Source organism: Monodelphis domestica, chromosome 4 (assembly GCF_027887165.1).
Source record: "Monodelphis domestica isolate mMonDom1 chromosome 4, mMonDom1.pri, whole genome shotgun sequence".
NCBI lineage: Eukaryota > Metazoa > Chordata > Mammalia > Didelphimorphia > Didelphidae > Monodelphis > Monodelphis domestica.
In genome coordinates, this window is record NC_077230.1 from 101,203,464 (window position 1) to 101,217,807 (window position 14,344).

Genomic DNA, 14,344 nt, shown 5'->3' on the forward strand with positions numbered 1-14,344 from the left:
AATCTGTGGTTCTAATTCACATTCTGCAAATTGACAAAGATGACAAAAGGTGGAAAAAGCAAATATTGGAAAGACTATAGAAAGATGAGCATAATAAGTCACTGTTGGTGGATCTAGGAATCATTCCAAATATTTTGGAAACTAGTTTTCAACCATGCTAAAGTAAAGCAACTAAAATGTCCTTACCTTTTGGTCCAAAGATCCCACTGCATATATCCCAATGAAGTCAAGCAGAAAGATTTCATGTACACCAAAATATTCACAACAACACTTTTTGTAGTAGCAAAGAAAGGAAAGAAAAGCAGGTGCCCATTTATTGGGAGGGGAATGGTTAGACAAATTGTGGTTCATGGGTGCAATGGAACAACATTATGCTAATAAAAAGGTAAATATAAAAAATTCAGAAAAGCATGGTCAGACATATGAACAGATGCAAAGACTTTCAAGAAGAATTAACCATATTTAATAACAACCTCTCTCAAAATGTTTTTATCTTCTTATACTGAGGAGACAGAACATAAACACTTTATATTTTTTAAAAACTGAAAACTACCTTGGTCAAAGAACTCCAATATCTGATCATGAATTCATCTAGAACTAAATACCTCAAACATACTGGTGGGTAATATATACATTTTTAAACACTCTTGGCTACAGATGAACAAACTAAGAATATTGTTCCTTTTTCTTTTCTCTGAGATTTTAAATTTGGTTTTGAAACCTTAACTGTAGCAGTTATAAGCTGATTTGAAACTAGTTTAATTACAATTCTAGCTTTCAAAGGACAAAGAATTAAGACAAATATAAATTATGTATAGAAATATATACATATATCTGTACATCTATCTGCCTTGTCAGTCAAAAAAATACATTCAATGAGCCAGATCAGCCACCATTTCTACCTTAAATGAACACCCAATTCAAGCAAGAAGCTGTCCTACTTTATTCCCTTCCAGATTATCTCTTTTGACAAAATGGGTGATGTCCCTGTCAAACACCCTGAAGTCATGATGATGAATAAGATTATGTCATAAGTCCCCTGTCCCTCTGCTTCCCTCAACACAATCACCAATGGCTTCTGAAATGAATTCTTATCTTGAAAAGATGGCAAGTTTGTGGGAAGAGAATGTAAACCTTACTCTCTACTGGCAAGAATTACAAAAAAGTTTGAAGGAATGAGCACCAAACTTTGACATTAGGCTTCTTTTCTTCCTTTTTTTTTTTTTTTAAACTCATACCTTCTTAGTATCAGTTCCAAGACAGAAGAACAGCATGGGCTAGATAAGAAGGGTTAAGTGATTTGTCCAGGGTCACACAAGTATCTGAAGCCAGATTTGAACCCAATTTTTCCCCAAGTCCAGGTCTGGCTTTCTATCTATTCAGCCATTTAGCTGCCCCAACACAGAAATATTGCTGGACTGGCTGCCTAGGGATCTGGAGTCCAATCTTAACTGATAAAATCTGTGCTTTTAAATGTTATTTAAAGACAACCTTGTGTAATGGGTAAAGAAATGGCTCTGGAGCCAGGAAGACCTGGGTTGGTTTCCTGCTTCTGACACAGATTGGCTTTGTAACCACACAGGGCAAGTCAATTAACTTCTCAGTGCTCTGAGCAATTCTCTAAGACTTAATTAAAAAAAAAAAAAACAAAGCAGACCTATGTTGGTAGGAGTTTCCTCATTCAATGAATTTGCTATATCAATGAAATCACAAGACCAAATCCTATTCCTGGAATTAGTGTATCACTCTGTATTGTACTGATGGTATTAGCTTTAGTCATATAATTTCAGGGCCAGAGAATAATGGCCCTTTTATCTACAAGGTAAAATTAGACTAGACTATAGAAAAAAATATCCTAAATACAAAACTGTAGTGAAGGTGTTTTCCTGGTGTTTCAGTGAAAAACACTGGCTTGAGGTCAATTAAAAAAATATTTTCATTCATTATACAAGGCCACAGATAAAGAATAAATCTGAGCAACAGCTGAAAAAGGTAACAATTATGCTAGAGCACAAACTCCTCTAGACTTTTTTTTTTGTTAGTCACTTCAGGGTGACAATTAGACAAAGTGTCTTTATTTGAGTTACCAAAAATTGAGGTTTGTTGATTTTTTTTTTAAGTCTCTTCCAAGATGTGGAAGGTTTTCAAAACACTGTATTTGGGGGTTCTTACAAGATCATTTGAGCTAAAGGGCACACATCCACATTTTACAGCTTGCCATAGAAAGTGACTTAACCTGCAAGTTGGAGGCTAATTATAAGTACGTTTGCCGTCAAAAGAAAAAGAAAATCATCAAGAGACAATGTTCTAGCATACTTTTATAAGATATTTATTTCAGTTTCATGTTCTAAAAATATCTCTCTACATGCATGTATATATTACAATCAGGAGCTTAAACACACCCTATCTTGAGGTAGTTACCCTATTTATTCACCTCTTTTATCCCATCATGGGAAGAAAAATTTAGAAATGTTTATGATCCTTGACCTTTACCCTCTAATTTGAAACTGCCACTGCTTTTGGCACCAACAGCAGATTGTCTAAAAAGAATGTTTTTTCATTGGCATGGCATAAAAAAGGTTAAACTCAAGAACCAGCTGGCCACTAACTAGGTTAGAGAAAAGAAAGAATTAGCCAGCATTATACCTTCACCTTCTCTTTGAAATCCTTTCTTCTTTTCTTTTTTCCCCTGAGTTTGGGAGGATTACAGAATGTTCACTCCCCAAACTTGCTGGAGAAGTGATGTCATTGGTGAATCTGATCCTACTTCTTCTGGGCCAAAGATGCTAAGTTCTAAATATCAAATTCCAAAGGAAATCTTAAAGGCAAATACCACAATGCCAATACTTAATATAGCATTACTCTGTTTCCAAAACATAAGCAGCTTTCCTTAAGTCAGTCTTGCTGAAGAACATTCTATTCCCCAAATGATTTCTAAATAATCCTGAGAGTGACAATTATTTTGTAAACTGAATAAGAATATCAAAGATTTATTCACTTTTGTTAAGAATGAAAATTAACAGTGTTCACTTAGGGTGGAAAAAATAGAGATGAACTATGCAAGTAAATATAGCCGTGGTCAGACCAATTATAAAGAAAATACATTTCAGATAAAATTTACTTAAAGGAAAGTTTAATCTTCTTTACTCTGAATTAGCTTTAATTTCATTACTTCAGGAATAATGGCATCCAAATTGTTGACTTCTGAAATTTCAAAAAGAAAAAGGTTGCGAATATTAAAAATATAATTATTAGAAAATGCCATAAATATTAAGTCTCTTGATATAAATTAATAAAACCATAGCATTTGTTTCAAGATAGTCTACCCTCACATAATGTGCTTATCCCTGACTAATCTTTAGGAGGTATACATCTACAAAATAACCAATCAGAATTAAGAACATAATCTGTGACCCAAAGAATCTAGGGGACCAAGATAGTTTTCTCAGTCTGTGACTGATTGACCTCTTTAGCAGGTTGCTTATCAACCAATCTACTTGGCCTCAACAATGAAGTCCATTTTGAAGCACCATCAATGGATAGGGAGCCATACATGATGAAGCACAGCAGAGACTGTCCTCTTTCAGTGCCATCACAATGAGTTAAGGACTTAACTCTAATCTGAACTATATTTGATATGGTACTCAATACATTACTATGTCACAACAGAAATTTAAATGGTTGACATTTTAAAAGAATTCATTAATAATGCTTGCTCTCAATAGATTTAATAGCCTCAATAAATATTTGTGCTCAGAGAATAACTGAATAGGTGTTAAATGGATGTTATTTTTAATGCAAGAGTTTCTTAAAGTTAAATAAAGCTATTCTACTTTATGAAAATGTTCTTTTATACAGAATACATCAAAAGTAAGCAGCCACATCTAAGCTCTTCCTGATTCCAAATTACATTTTTGCCTTATTACAATTGCCACAAACATCTGCACTCACTTTTTTTATTTCCTCAATATAGCATCTTCTACTCTGGCCTATTCAAAATGCTTCTATGAAACTTATTCTCCTCTTCAAATATACTCACCAGCTCAACTAATCTCTGAATTTGTTTGTTTATAAGCGTGGCCCAGCTCTAATCCACTCTCATTATTCCTTCTCTTTCTACAGGGAATACTCAAAATCATATAATAAACCTTTTCCAAAATAATCTTATGAAATAATGAATTTTCTAATTGTGAAATGCAATCATATTTCACTTACAGGGCTTAAAAGTATAATCATGGTGGCCATGGGTTTTCCACAAGAAGCTTTTATTTACTAAAGAATGACTTAAATCCTGGGTTTATTTAAAGCATAATTGTAACATTATATTTCTTTTCCTACATTAACTTTCTCAGTGATGTTTTGAAAAATGCCATACCTGTTCAATCTGAAGCGGACTCCAAAACAGAGATGACTTCAGATATTACAATTAATAAGAATCAACAAAGTAGCAAAACTTTTCTGAAATCATCCCTTCTTTTAAAGACACCATCAGAGAAGAAATGAAGGAGACATGGTGAAAAAATATATTTAATTCACCATTCCTTGTCAAAGGGCCCCAACCCCCCTTTTCAGAGATCTACATTGTTCTATAGCAATCTGGATTTCAGTCTAAAGTGTTTCTATTAATACTGTTAATGATCTAGTGGGTGGTGAAGTTTTGAAAAAATGACTGTGTGGAGGACAATAAGCTAATGACTATGGAACTCCCTTTTTTCAAGTGACATTTAATAACCATAAATGTTACCTCCACCTACAAGTTTAAAAGTACAATCTTACCTAAAATCTGAAGAAGATCTTGGATAAAAGCTTGAAAGGTTGGGAAAAATTCATCATATTCTTCTAATTTATTTATAATGCTAGAAGAAAAGTTTACAGTTAATTTTAACCCATGATAATTATACCTGGCAAAAGTAAATGAGAGTTTTAAAACAGGCAAGAAAAGGAAATCTAAAACAATCCCCTATTAATTTAAACAAATTCAGCTTTTAGTTATTGTAGCTATTCTTATGTCTGGAACCTGCTCTCTCTCTTTTTGTAGTAGTTTTCTAAGTTAAAGTGCTTGTGTTATTATTAGGTTTTTCTCCTAAGGTGATCAGGGAAAAAGTAAAAGAACCTAATGTTCTGAAATATGTATAGTTGGTGGCAAAGAACTGAAAATTGAGGAAATGCCCACCAAGTGAGGAATGGTTAAACAAGCTGTGATATATGATTGTGATGGAATAATACTGCACCACAAGAAATGATGAGCAGGTTAATTTTTTAAAAACAATAGAAGACCTACATGAAATTATGAAGAGCAAAATAAGCAGAACCAAGACAACATTAGGTTCAGCAAGAGAAATACTGTCTGAAGAATAATTGGTGTATGTCTACCTCCAGAGAAAGAAATGATAAATAGAAAGAAAACATAGGTATATATATATATATATATATATATATATGTAAATTTGTTGTCAAATGATGTCTTTTCTAATGCAAGGAGGGAGAGAAATATATGGGAACTTTAATGTGACAAAGAAATAAATAAATTTTTTAAATGCTTACATTATCAGTTTGCAGAAAGATTATAAAACTCAACCAACTCTGGGCAAAAATGGCTCCTAAAATCTGTTTCTAGCTTGTAAAATGCTTTGCATTCTCTTTCTTCTTAAGGGTATGCAGTTCTTTGGTTTTCAAATGAACTTTTTTAAAATAAGAGATTCCAAAAACTATAACTCTGAGTGCAGATGTAAAACATAGTTTTCCCACTTTGTTTTGATTGGCTTTTTTGTGTTTTCTTTTGAAATATAACTAATATGGAAATATATTTTGCATGAATTCACATGTATAATCGATATCATATTGTTTGCCTTCTCAAGGGGTAGAGGAAGGATAGGGAAAGAGAATTTGAAACTCAAAAAAATTTTAAGCGAATTCTAAATTTCTTAAAATTTAATCAGGAAATATTCAATGAAATAAATAAAAATATATTGTTTATAATAAGGTATCCCAAATAAGGAAGGTGTGTAACCTATGTGCTTTTAGACTATTTAAATTTCTCCTCAAAGTATTCTCACAGCTACTTTTGTAAACATTTAAAATAAATACCTTTGGATGTCCTGGGTCCCCAACACCTGTTCAATATGTTTGCTCACATCTTCATTAATGATTTTGCATAATTTCCCAACTGTATTTACCAGAACACTTAATGATGACGAATTATCTAGAAAGAGTAATAAATGGAGCTGTTATTTTTCAAAAAGATTCTCCAAACTACAGTATGAATGAAATGGATTACCTTTCATGTGATGCAGTGGCTAGAATCCAGGCCAGGAGTCTGGAAGACCTGAATTTATATCTAGCCTCAGATATTTACTAGCTGTGTGACTTTGTTTCAGTTTCCTCATCTGTAAAATGGGGATAATAATAGCATCTACCTCACAGGGCTGTTAAACTAGATAACTATTGTAATTGCTATATAAATGTTAGTTATTATTAGTACTATCTATTATTTTTTTCACTGTCATTTTCTTTTCTGCATTATCAGTTTACCTACTTCTTGTCACTTTTCTAATAGTAGCTCCTAAGAAGGATAAAATCAGTGCCAAAGGGACAGAATTCAGAGCTGAAAAGGAACATAAAAAGATTAGCTGGTTCAACCTATTCTTTTTATAAGTCCTCTGAGGTCCATAGGTATTAAGTAACTTGGCCAAAGATACAAACATATTAAGTATATGAATATGGATTAAAATACTATTGCTCTGACTCTAAATGCAGGGTACTTTCTCCTACAACATATTACTCTCATTATAAGTGAGTATCCTCACCTAGTTCTAGGATCTCATAGATATTTCTCACAGCATTATTCATTTCTCCAAGCCTAATGTAAACTTCATTCATTCGAGGATAGATTCCAGATAGAGATGTTACATCGAATAGCTTTTGGAAGTGATTAACAATTGCTTGTAAAGTTTCAGGGCATGGCACATCACCCTGTCAAAAACAAAAACCAAGAAACAACCAAAAATAAAAATTTCACCTAAAATATAATCAAAGCATAGTAAATGTTGTATTATGAAACAATCAGGATACTTTTTGATTTGTACTTCACTTATTTTACCTTAAAATATTTGTGTTCTAAATATGGATCAATGGTTACCTTTTGCTTATGTTCGACTTCTTCCAAAATGGTATCAACAATAAGTAGAAGATCTTCCACTTTAATGCCACCTTCACTCCTATCATATTGTTTCTTATTATGCCAAGGTAACAACTCCTCAGACAGTTTTTCCAGGGACCTATGCAAGTCCTTTATAACAGAAGAAACTACATTGATATTTGTTTTAAAAACAATTATCATGTTTCCAAAAATCTTAATGTTAGATCTATTAACAAGTCACATTTTTCCATATGAATATACAATTAAGTTACCATGATTATAAACACACTATATAGAGAAAAGCAAATCTGCAGCTTTCTGAAACTCCAGATCACTGAAGGGTTAAAGTTTTAAAAATAATTTCATATACAATTTCTCACTTCCACTAAAATCCGACTCCTAAAGTGGCCTAAAGGTAACCTTGCATTCTTGCATGCCACGCCTACAGAAGAATGCAATCATTGGCTTGCCTTTATCTATGTAGAAAGGATTCAATCATAAGCCTCATAGTGAATTTATATTTATTGTCTAAAGACTAATTTAGCTGAATTTTTAAAAGTTCACAAATAAAGAGGTGGCCAATGATGATAAATTTTTTAAAGTAGGCTTCATTAAAATGATCTACTAAGTTAAAAAGGTTATACTGATTTGCATCAATGCACCAATATGATTTCTGTAAGTATAAGTTTATAAGTATTTATAAGTGTTATGCAAGTATAAATAATACATTTTCTATAAGAAATCTGGCTTTAAATAGTTCATTCTTCTTTCTTGACATTCTATGGTTTGTATAGTACTTAGTATTGCTAGTACTAAGTTCTAAGTACTAAGTAAAGTACTTAGAACTCAATAGTTTGCAAATGATTTTAGCTTATAAAAGAACTATTTAACAGGGTAATCTGTCTATAGTTTTCTGAGCTCTGAAATATAACTTTCATCTATTGTATCACTGAGAATAAAAGGCAGGAACCTTGAAGTTTAGAACTGTAAAACTGTAAAGTAGAGGAATTCCATGGAGACTGGAACAACCTCCAGGAAGTGATGCAGAGCGAGAGGAGCAGAACCAGGAGAACATTGTACACAGAGACTAATACACTGTGGTATAATCGAACGTAATGGACTTCTCCATTAGTGGAGGTGTAATGTCCCTGAACAACTTGCAGGGATCTGAGAGAAAAACACTATCCATAAGCAGAGGACAAACTGAGAGTAAAAACACCGAGGAAAAGCAACTGCTTGACTACAGGGGTTGAGGGGACATGTCTGAGGAGAGACTCCAAATGAATACTCTAATGCAAATACCAACAACATGGAAATGGGTTCGAATCAAGAACACATGTGATACCCAGTGGAATCATGTGTTGGCTATGGGAGATGTGGGGGGGGGGGGGGGGGGTTTGGGAGGAAAAGAAAATGATCTTGTCTCCAGTGAATAATGTTTGGAAATGCTCAAATAAAAAAAATACCAAAAAAAAAAAGAACTGTAAAACTGGCTAATTAACCAAAAAAGAATTAATGACAAAAAGACACTGCAATATGATTGATCAATGACAAAATATTTATTGACCATCTACTACACAATGAGTAATATGAGTAATGCAAGAAAGGCAACTGCCAACTTCCCCAGCTTTCAATTACTCTTCCTGAGGTCTTCAGTTTAAGACTGGATGGGCACTTGTTAGGCATGATGTGGAGGAATTCTTGGTCAGGTATGGTTTATAATAAAAGGTCTCTGAGGTGCTGCCAAACTCATATCCTGTGATTCTAAAAACCTCATCTTTCACAGACTTTATCCCTTTTATCATCTTCACTTTTTAATAAATGGAATAGACGAAAGATAAGAGATTTCATGATGACTAAAACAGCTGTGCTAGCAAAGCTACTGATATAACCCAGTTAGCATGATGCCAATTCATTCGACAAATATAAATTGTGTGATAATGCACAAAGCGCTGTCTGAGGCAGCAGGGAAGATGCAAAGATTAAGGAAAAAAATCCTGGAATGAAAATTAAAACAACCCTTAGGTTCCACCTCACACCTAGCAGATTGGTCAATATGACAGGTTGGAGGGGATGTGGCAAAATTGGGACACTACTACACTGCTGGTGGAATTGTGAATTGGTCCAAACATTCTGGAGAGCAATTTGGAACTATGCCCAAAGGGCGACAAAAGACTGTCTGCCCTTTGATCCAGCCATAGCACTGTTGGGTTTGTACCCCAAAGAGATAATAAGTAAAAAGACTTGTACAAGAATATTCATAGCTGCGCAAAAAGCTGGAAAATGAGGGGATGCCCTTCGATTGGGGAATGGCTGAACAAATTGTGGTATATGTTGGTGATGGAATACTATTGTGCTAAAAGGAATAATGAACTGGAGGAATTCCATGGGAACTGGAACAGCCTCTAGGAAGTGATGCAGAGCGAAAGGAGCAGAACCAGGAGAACATCGTACACAGAGACTGATGCACTGTGGCACAATCAAATGTAACAGACTTTTCTAAGAGCAATGCAATGACCCAGGACAATCCAGAGGAATTTAGTAGAAAGAACGCTATCCACATCCAGAGAAAGAACTGTAGGAAATGCATTACAAAATATATGATCAATCATGTGGTGTGACTGGGATGTGATTGAGTTTTGATGTTAAAGGATCATTCAACTGCAAATATGAATAACATGGAAATAAGTTTTGAACAATGATACTTGTATAACCTAGTGGAATTGCTTGTCAGCTTTGGGAGGAGGGAAGAGAGAGCAGGGGAATAGGGGATCATGAATCATGTAACAATGGAAAAATATTCTAAATAAAAAATCCCTGCCCTGAAGAACCTTACAATCTATCCTTTTTTTTTAACCTTTATTTTTTTTGTCTTAGAATTGATATTAAGTATTGGTTCCAATGCAGAGAAGTGGTAAGAGGGGGTCAAATGATTTGCCCAGCATCACACAGGTCTTTTTACCTTTTACCTATTGAGAGGAGAGAAAAAGAAACTATATCCAGGAATTTTATCCTTTAAACTTAAAAGAATAATCTCACATGCTTATGTACACACACATTTTACAGGCACAAAATGCATCTAATGAGTTATCTACCAGTCCAAACATTGCTTCACTTCATATGGGAAGATTCAGCAGAAGTGAGTTTTGATTTGAAGAAAAGAATATAATTTGGAAAACAGAAAGAGATATTTCTGAATGTAAAATAATTAAAACATAAGATAAATAAGGCAAAGGCAAACATGGAAGACAGAGGAAAAGTTCCTGGCCTATGTAACAGAAGTGAATACAATTATTAGGCAGAGTAATCCTGAAAGGTCCTGAAAACCTTCCTTCTTTGCAGGATTTCAACAGGCGGGAGGGCACATCAAGAGAGAGTAAGGCTGTCACTAAAGAAAGCATATATCCTGGATAAGAATAGTAGAAGGCAGAAATGTTAAAGATGAAAGATCAGGCTTTAAGATTTTCACCTTTGTAGAAAATGCAACAAACTAAAACCTTTCTCACACTGAAGATCCCTCTATTAAGGTTCAGAAGCTCTCATTTTCAAAGGTTGCAAGGAATACGTACCTTTAGAGATGTTAGCTGGTCTGCCCACATTTCTATTGTAAGAGGAAGATGCTCAAATCCACATTCTTGACTGTTAATTTTATTATAACTCTGGAAGGACCCCTTGCTCTGCTTATATATTACTACTGGAGCTCTTGGATTACTTATAATTGAGTCAATGCTGGTTAAGATCTTCAAAGCAATAGAAAGAGTATACAGTAAGCTTTAGGAAATGTTTACTTATGTTATTATAGGCATAAAAAACAATAATTCAATATGCCATTTTCAAGTTACTCTAAAATATAAAGATATTTTTCATTGAGATCATCTCTTATAAGCCTTTTTAGTCAACAATAAATATGGAAATGAAATGAATAGGATTATGCTTCAGATTAAAAAACAGAATCTATAAGTAAATAGAATTGAAATTATTTATGATTTACCACATCATGTTGAAAAATGTTTTATGAACTTAGTAACATTCAACAAATAAAAATAAAAGCTTAAATTCATCACTGTTTACATTGATTTGAAAGAATAGTTTTTTTGTCTTATTTTTGTACATGCTCTTACTCTATTCACCTCATTTTGTATCACCCATTGCATGGGGTAAACAATTAGTTTTAATGGCTAAGCTCTCACTTGGCACAGGAAAAGTACTGGCATTGCAGCTTCCACTTTAAGAGGCGACATGAGAGGAAGACCAGATTGGAGACCTGACAACACTTACTTGCTGTGTAACCCAATACTACAGGCAATAAGACTTTAAATTGTACCTGCACCTTACTATAGGAGTTCCTCATGCCAATAAAAATCATGGATCCAGGTCCTATCCCTATATAAATATTCACAATTTTAGTATTTTTGTAGGACAATAGTATTATATTTCTTCTTTTGACTTAAACCTATGATGTCATTGTTATTGGGAAACTTCCTCTACCAATTTGAACAGCCTAGTACAATTACAGGTTAAGTGGCTTGCTTTCAGAATTACAAAGGCAATACATGTCACAGTGAAGACATGATTTAGTTCTCTATAAATATATAACCATATAAGTATGCTACATATCTACACTACAATTACATACCATAATCTATTTAACCAATAACCAACTGTTAAGATATAAAAGTTGTTTCAGTTTTAAAACCACTGTAGTAAAATAGCTTTACATATTTTTGTTCAGGTAAGTCTTTTTCCCCCCATTATCATTCAGACACAACCCCAGCCCTGGAATTGCTGAGTCAAGAGTTATGATGATTTATTCATCTTATATACATGGTCAGATCAGTCTCCAAAGAATTCACACCACCTACTGTCCTGCCAACAATGAAACAGAACGTTTACTTTTCCTTTAGCCTCAAAAACAATAAAATTTTGTATCCATTGTTATCAGTTGACTTAATTGGTATTTCTTTTAATAATGGAAACTTGAACAGCTTTTTCTGATAATAATCTGTATTCTATTAACCAACTGTTCACATCTTTTGATCACATCTCTATCAGTGAGTCAAAACTGCTTGCATTCCTTACATTTTCTGCAAATCAGATTGTTTTACTTCAAATATTTTCCCAAAATTCCTTGCTTTTCACCTTGAAGTCAGTCTTATTTGTAATCCTGTTAACTTTGTATTCTAATAAAGAATCTACTTCATCTTCATTAAGTTCTTTTTGATAAACATCTTTTTTCTTTACCACAACTGAAAAGAAAAATCTGGTTTTAAAAAGTATATACAGTGATCTCTCATCCATCACAGGAGTTATGTTTCAGAGACCCCTGCAATGGGTGAAAATCCACAAAGTAGAGGCGTGATATTTATTTTATTATTTATATTTTAAAGCTTTATAAACCCTTCACACTCTCCTATAAACCTCTCCCAAACTTTTATTAACCTTTCCCACACTCTTAAAACACTGAGCCAATCAGCGCCCAGAACATAGAGCTGTGGTTGGTCACCTTTCATTCCATCAGGCAATACAGAAATGCCCACTTTGCACTCAACCGTGTACAATCTCATGTTGGCAAACTTGCATAAACATACAATGTACATTCGCAAAATTGAAAACTCCACAATACAGAATTAGATTTTTTTTTTAACCCATGATACAGTGAACCCATGATAAGTGGACAACAATATAATGAGAGACAACTGAATCACTGATTCGAATGAAATTTATTATAGAATCTATTGGTAGGAAGTTTTGAGCTAAAACTATTTTTTGCTCTTCAATTACATAATTGTCCCGTCTCACTGAATCATTCCTTTCCTCAGTGTTTCTGAGTTTTGACTTGATCAATCTTAATTTGTTAAATGAGAGGCAGAGTCATATAGTGTTAGTCAATCAACTGGCATGTTAATCGCTTACTATGCACCAGGGGCTATGACACTCACTGTGGACACAAAGACCACAAAAAATGTCTCTGTCCTCTAGGATTGCAGTCTCATAAAGGGCACAAAGGACAACACACAAACAACTACATACAAACTATACAAACAGATATGTGTGGGACAAATTGGAGAAGTCTCCAAGGGAAGGCACTAAGATGAAGGAGGGCTGGGAGAAGGAAGGAAGGATTTTAGCTGACTCTTGAAGGAAGCCAGGGAAGCCTAGAGGCAGAGATGAGAAGGGAGTGTATGGCAGACAGCCAGTAAAAATTCTCAGAGCATAAAATCCTAGTTTTGGAATCAAAACAAATTGTGCTCCAGTCTAATACATACTGACTGTAATCCTAGACAAGTCACTTAACCACTCAGTGCTCCCGGGCAACTCTGTAAGACTAGAAGTTGCCAAGTATGCACAAACCTGAATTTGGCAAAGGGAATTTGCTCCTTCATAGTTCCTTATCCCAAGTCACAGGGCCAGCCTAGTCCATCAAATATAGAAGGTTATTATTCTGTGTTCTCCCTTTTAAAAAATCCAGTATCCATTTTTCTCATTTATGACTGCATAATTCATTTTAAAATCTGCATTTTATCCATTTTATTTTTTATGGATTCCCCTGATAGTTTCAGTGGCTAAACATTTTATCAAAATATCTCACATCAAGAGCCAGTGCAGTTAGTAGTTTTTGATGAAAGCAACTTAAAAGCTCTAACAACCCATCAATTCATCATTACGCACAGCTGAGTAGCCAAGGTCTCTTGCTTAAAGTCAACTGACATAATGAAACAATGGGGTAAACTGCTAAGTTGAGGCAAAATCTGTTGCGATCTATTTTTTATTAGCTCTGGTCCCTACTCTTGTGTTTATTTTAAGTACCATCTCCCAAATCATTCCAATATCCTTACCAATCTGTTGTTCAGTCATTTTCAACTGCATCTGACTCTCGATGACCCCATGTGAGATTTACTTGGCAAAGATACTAGAGTGGTTTGTCATTTTGTTCTCATGATCATTTAGGGGGCAGCTGGGTAGCTCAGTGGATTGAGAGCCAGGCCTAGAGATGGGAGGTCTTGGGTTCAAATCTGACCTCAGACACTTCCCAGCTATGTGACTTGGGCAAGTTACTTGACCCCCATTGCCTAGCCCTTACCATTCTTCTGCCTTGGAACCAATATGAAAGGTAAAGGTAAAAAAAAAAAGATCATTTGACATGAGGAAACTGAGACAAATGAGGTTAAGTGACTTGTCCAGAGTCACACAGCTGGTAAGTATCTA

The 14,344-nt window shown here is 34.3% G+C and overlaps 1 protein-coding gene across 5 annotated transcripts in view; it reads right to left on the reverse strand.

Annotated features, from left to right (window-relative positions):
- Positions 1-2,305: 2,305 nt before the first annotated feature.
- CEP70 (centrosomal protein 70) overlaps positions 2,306-14,344 on the reverse strand; it is a 62,014-nt gene continuing 49,975 nt past the window's right edge. For all 5 annotated transcript variants that reach the window (XM_007493941.3, XM_007493939.3, XM_001375663.4 and 2 more), the window contains 6 exons: positions 10,708-10,878; positions 7,139-7,288; positions 6,807-6,972; positions 6,088-6,202; positions 4,777-4,856; positions 2,306-3,204 (listed from right to left, as the gene is read on the reverse strand). In XM_007493941.3, the coding sequence (XP_007494003.1) occupies positions 3,134-3,204; positions 4,777-4,856; positions 6,088-6,202; positions 6,807-6,972; positions 7,139-7,288; positions 10,708-10,878 (753 nt within the window). In that variant the 3' untranslated portion in view covers positions 2,306-3,133. The remainder of the gene's footprint in view (positions 3,205-4,776; positions 4,857-6,087; positions 6,203-6,806; positions 6,973-7,138; positions 7,289-10,707; positions 10,879-14,344) is intronic.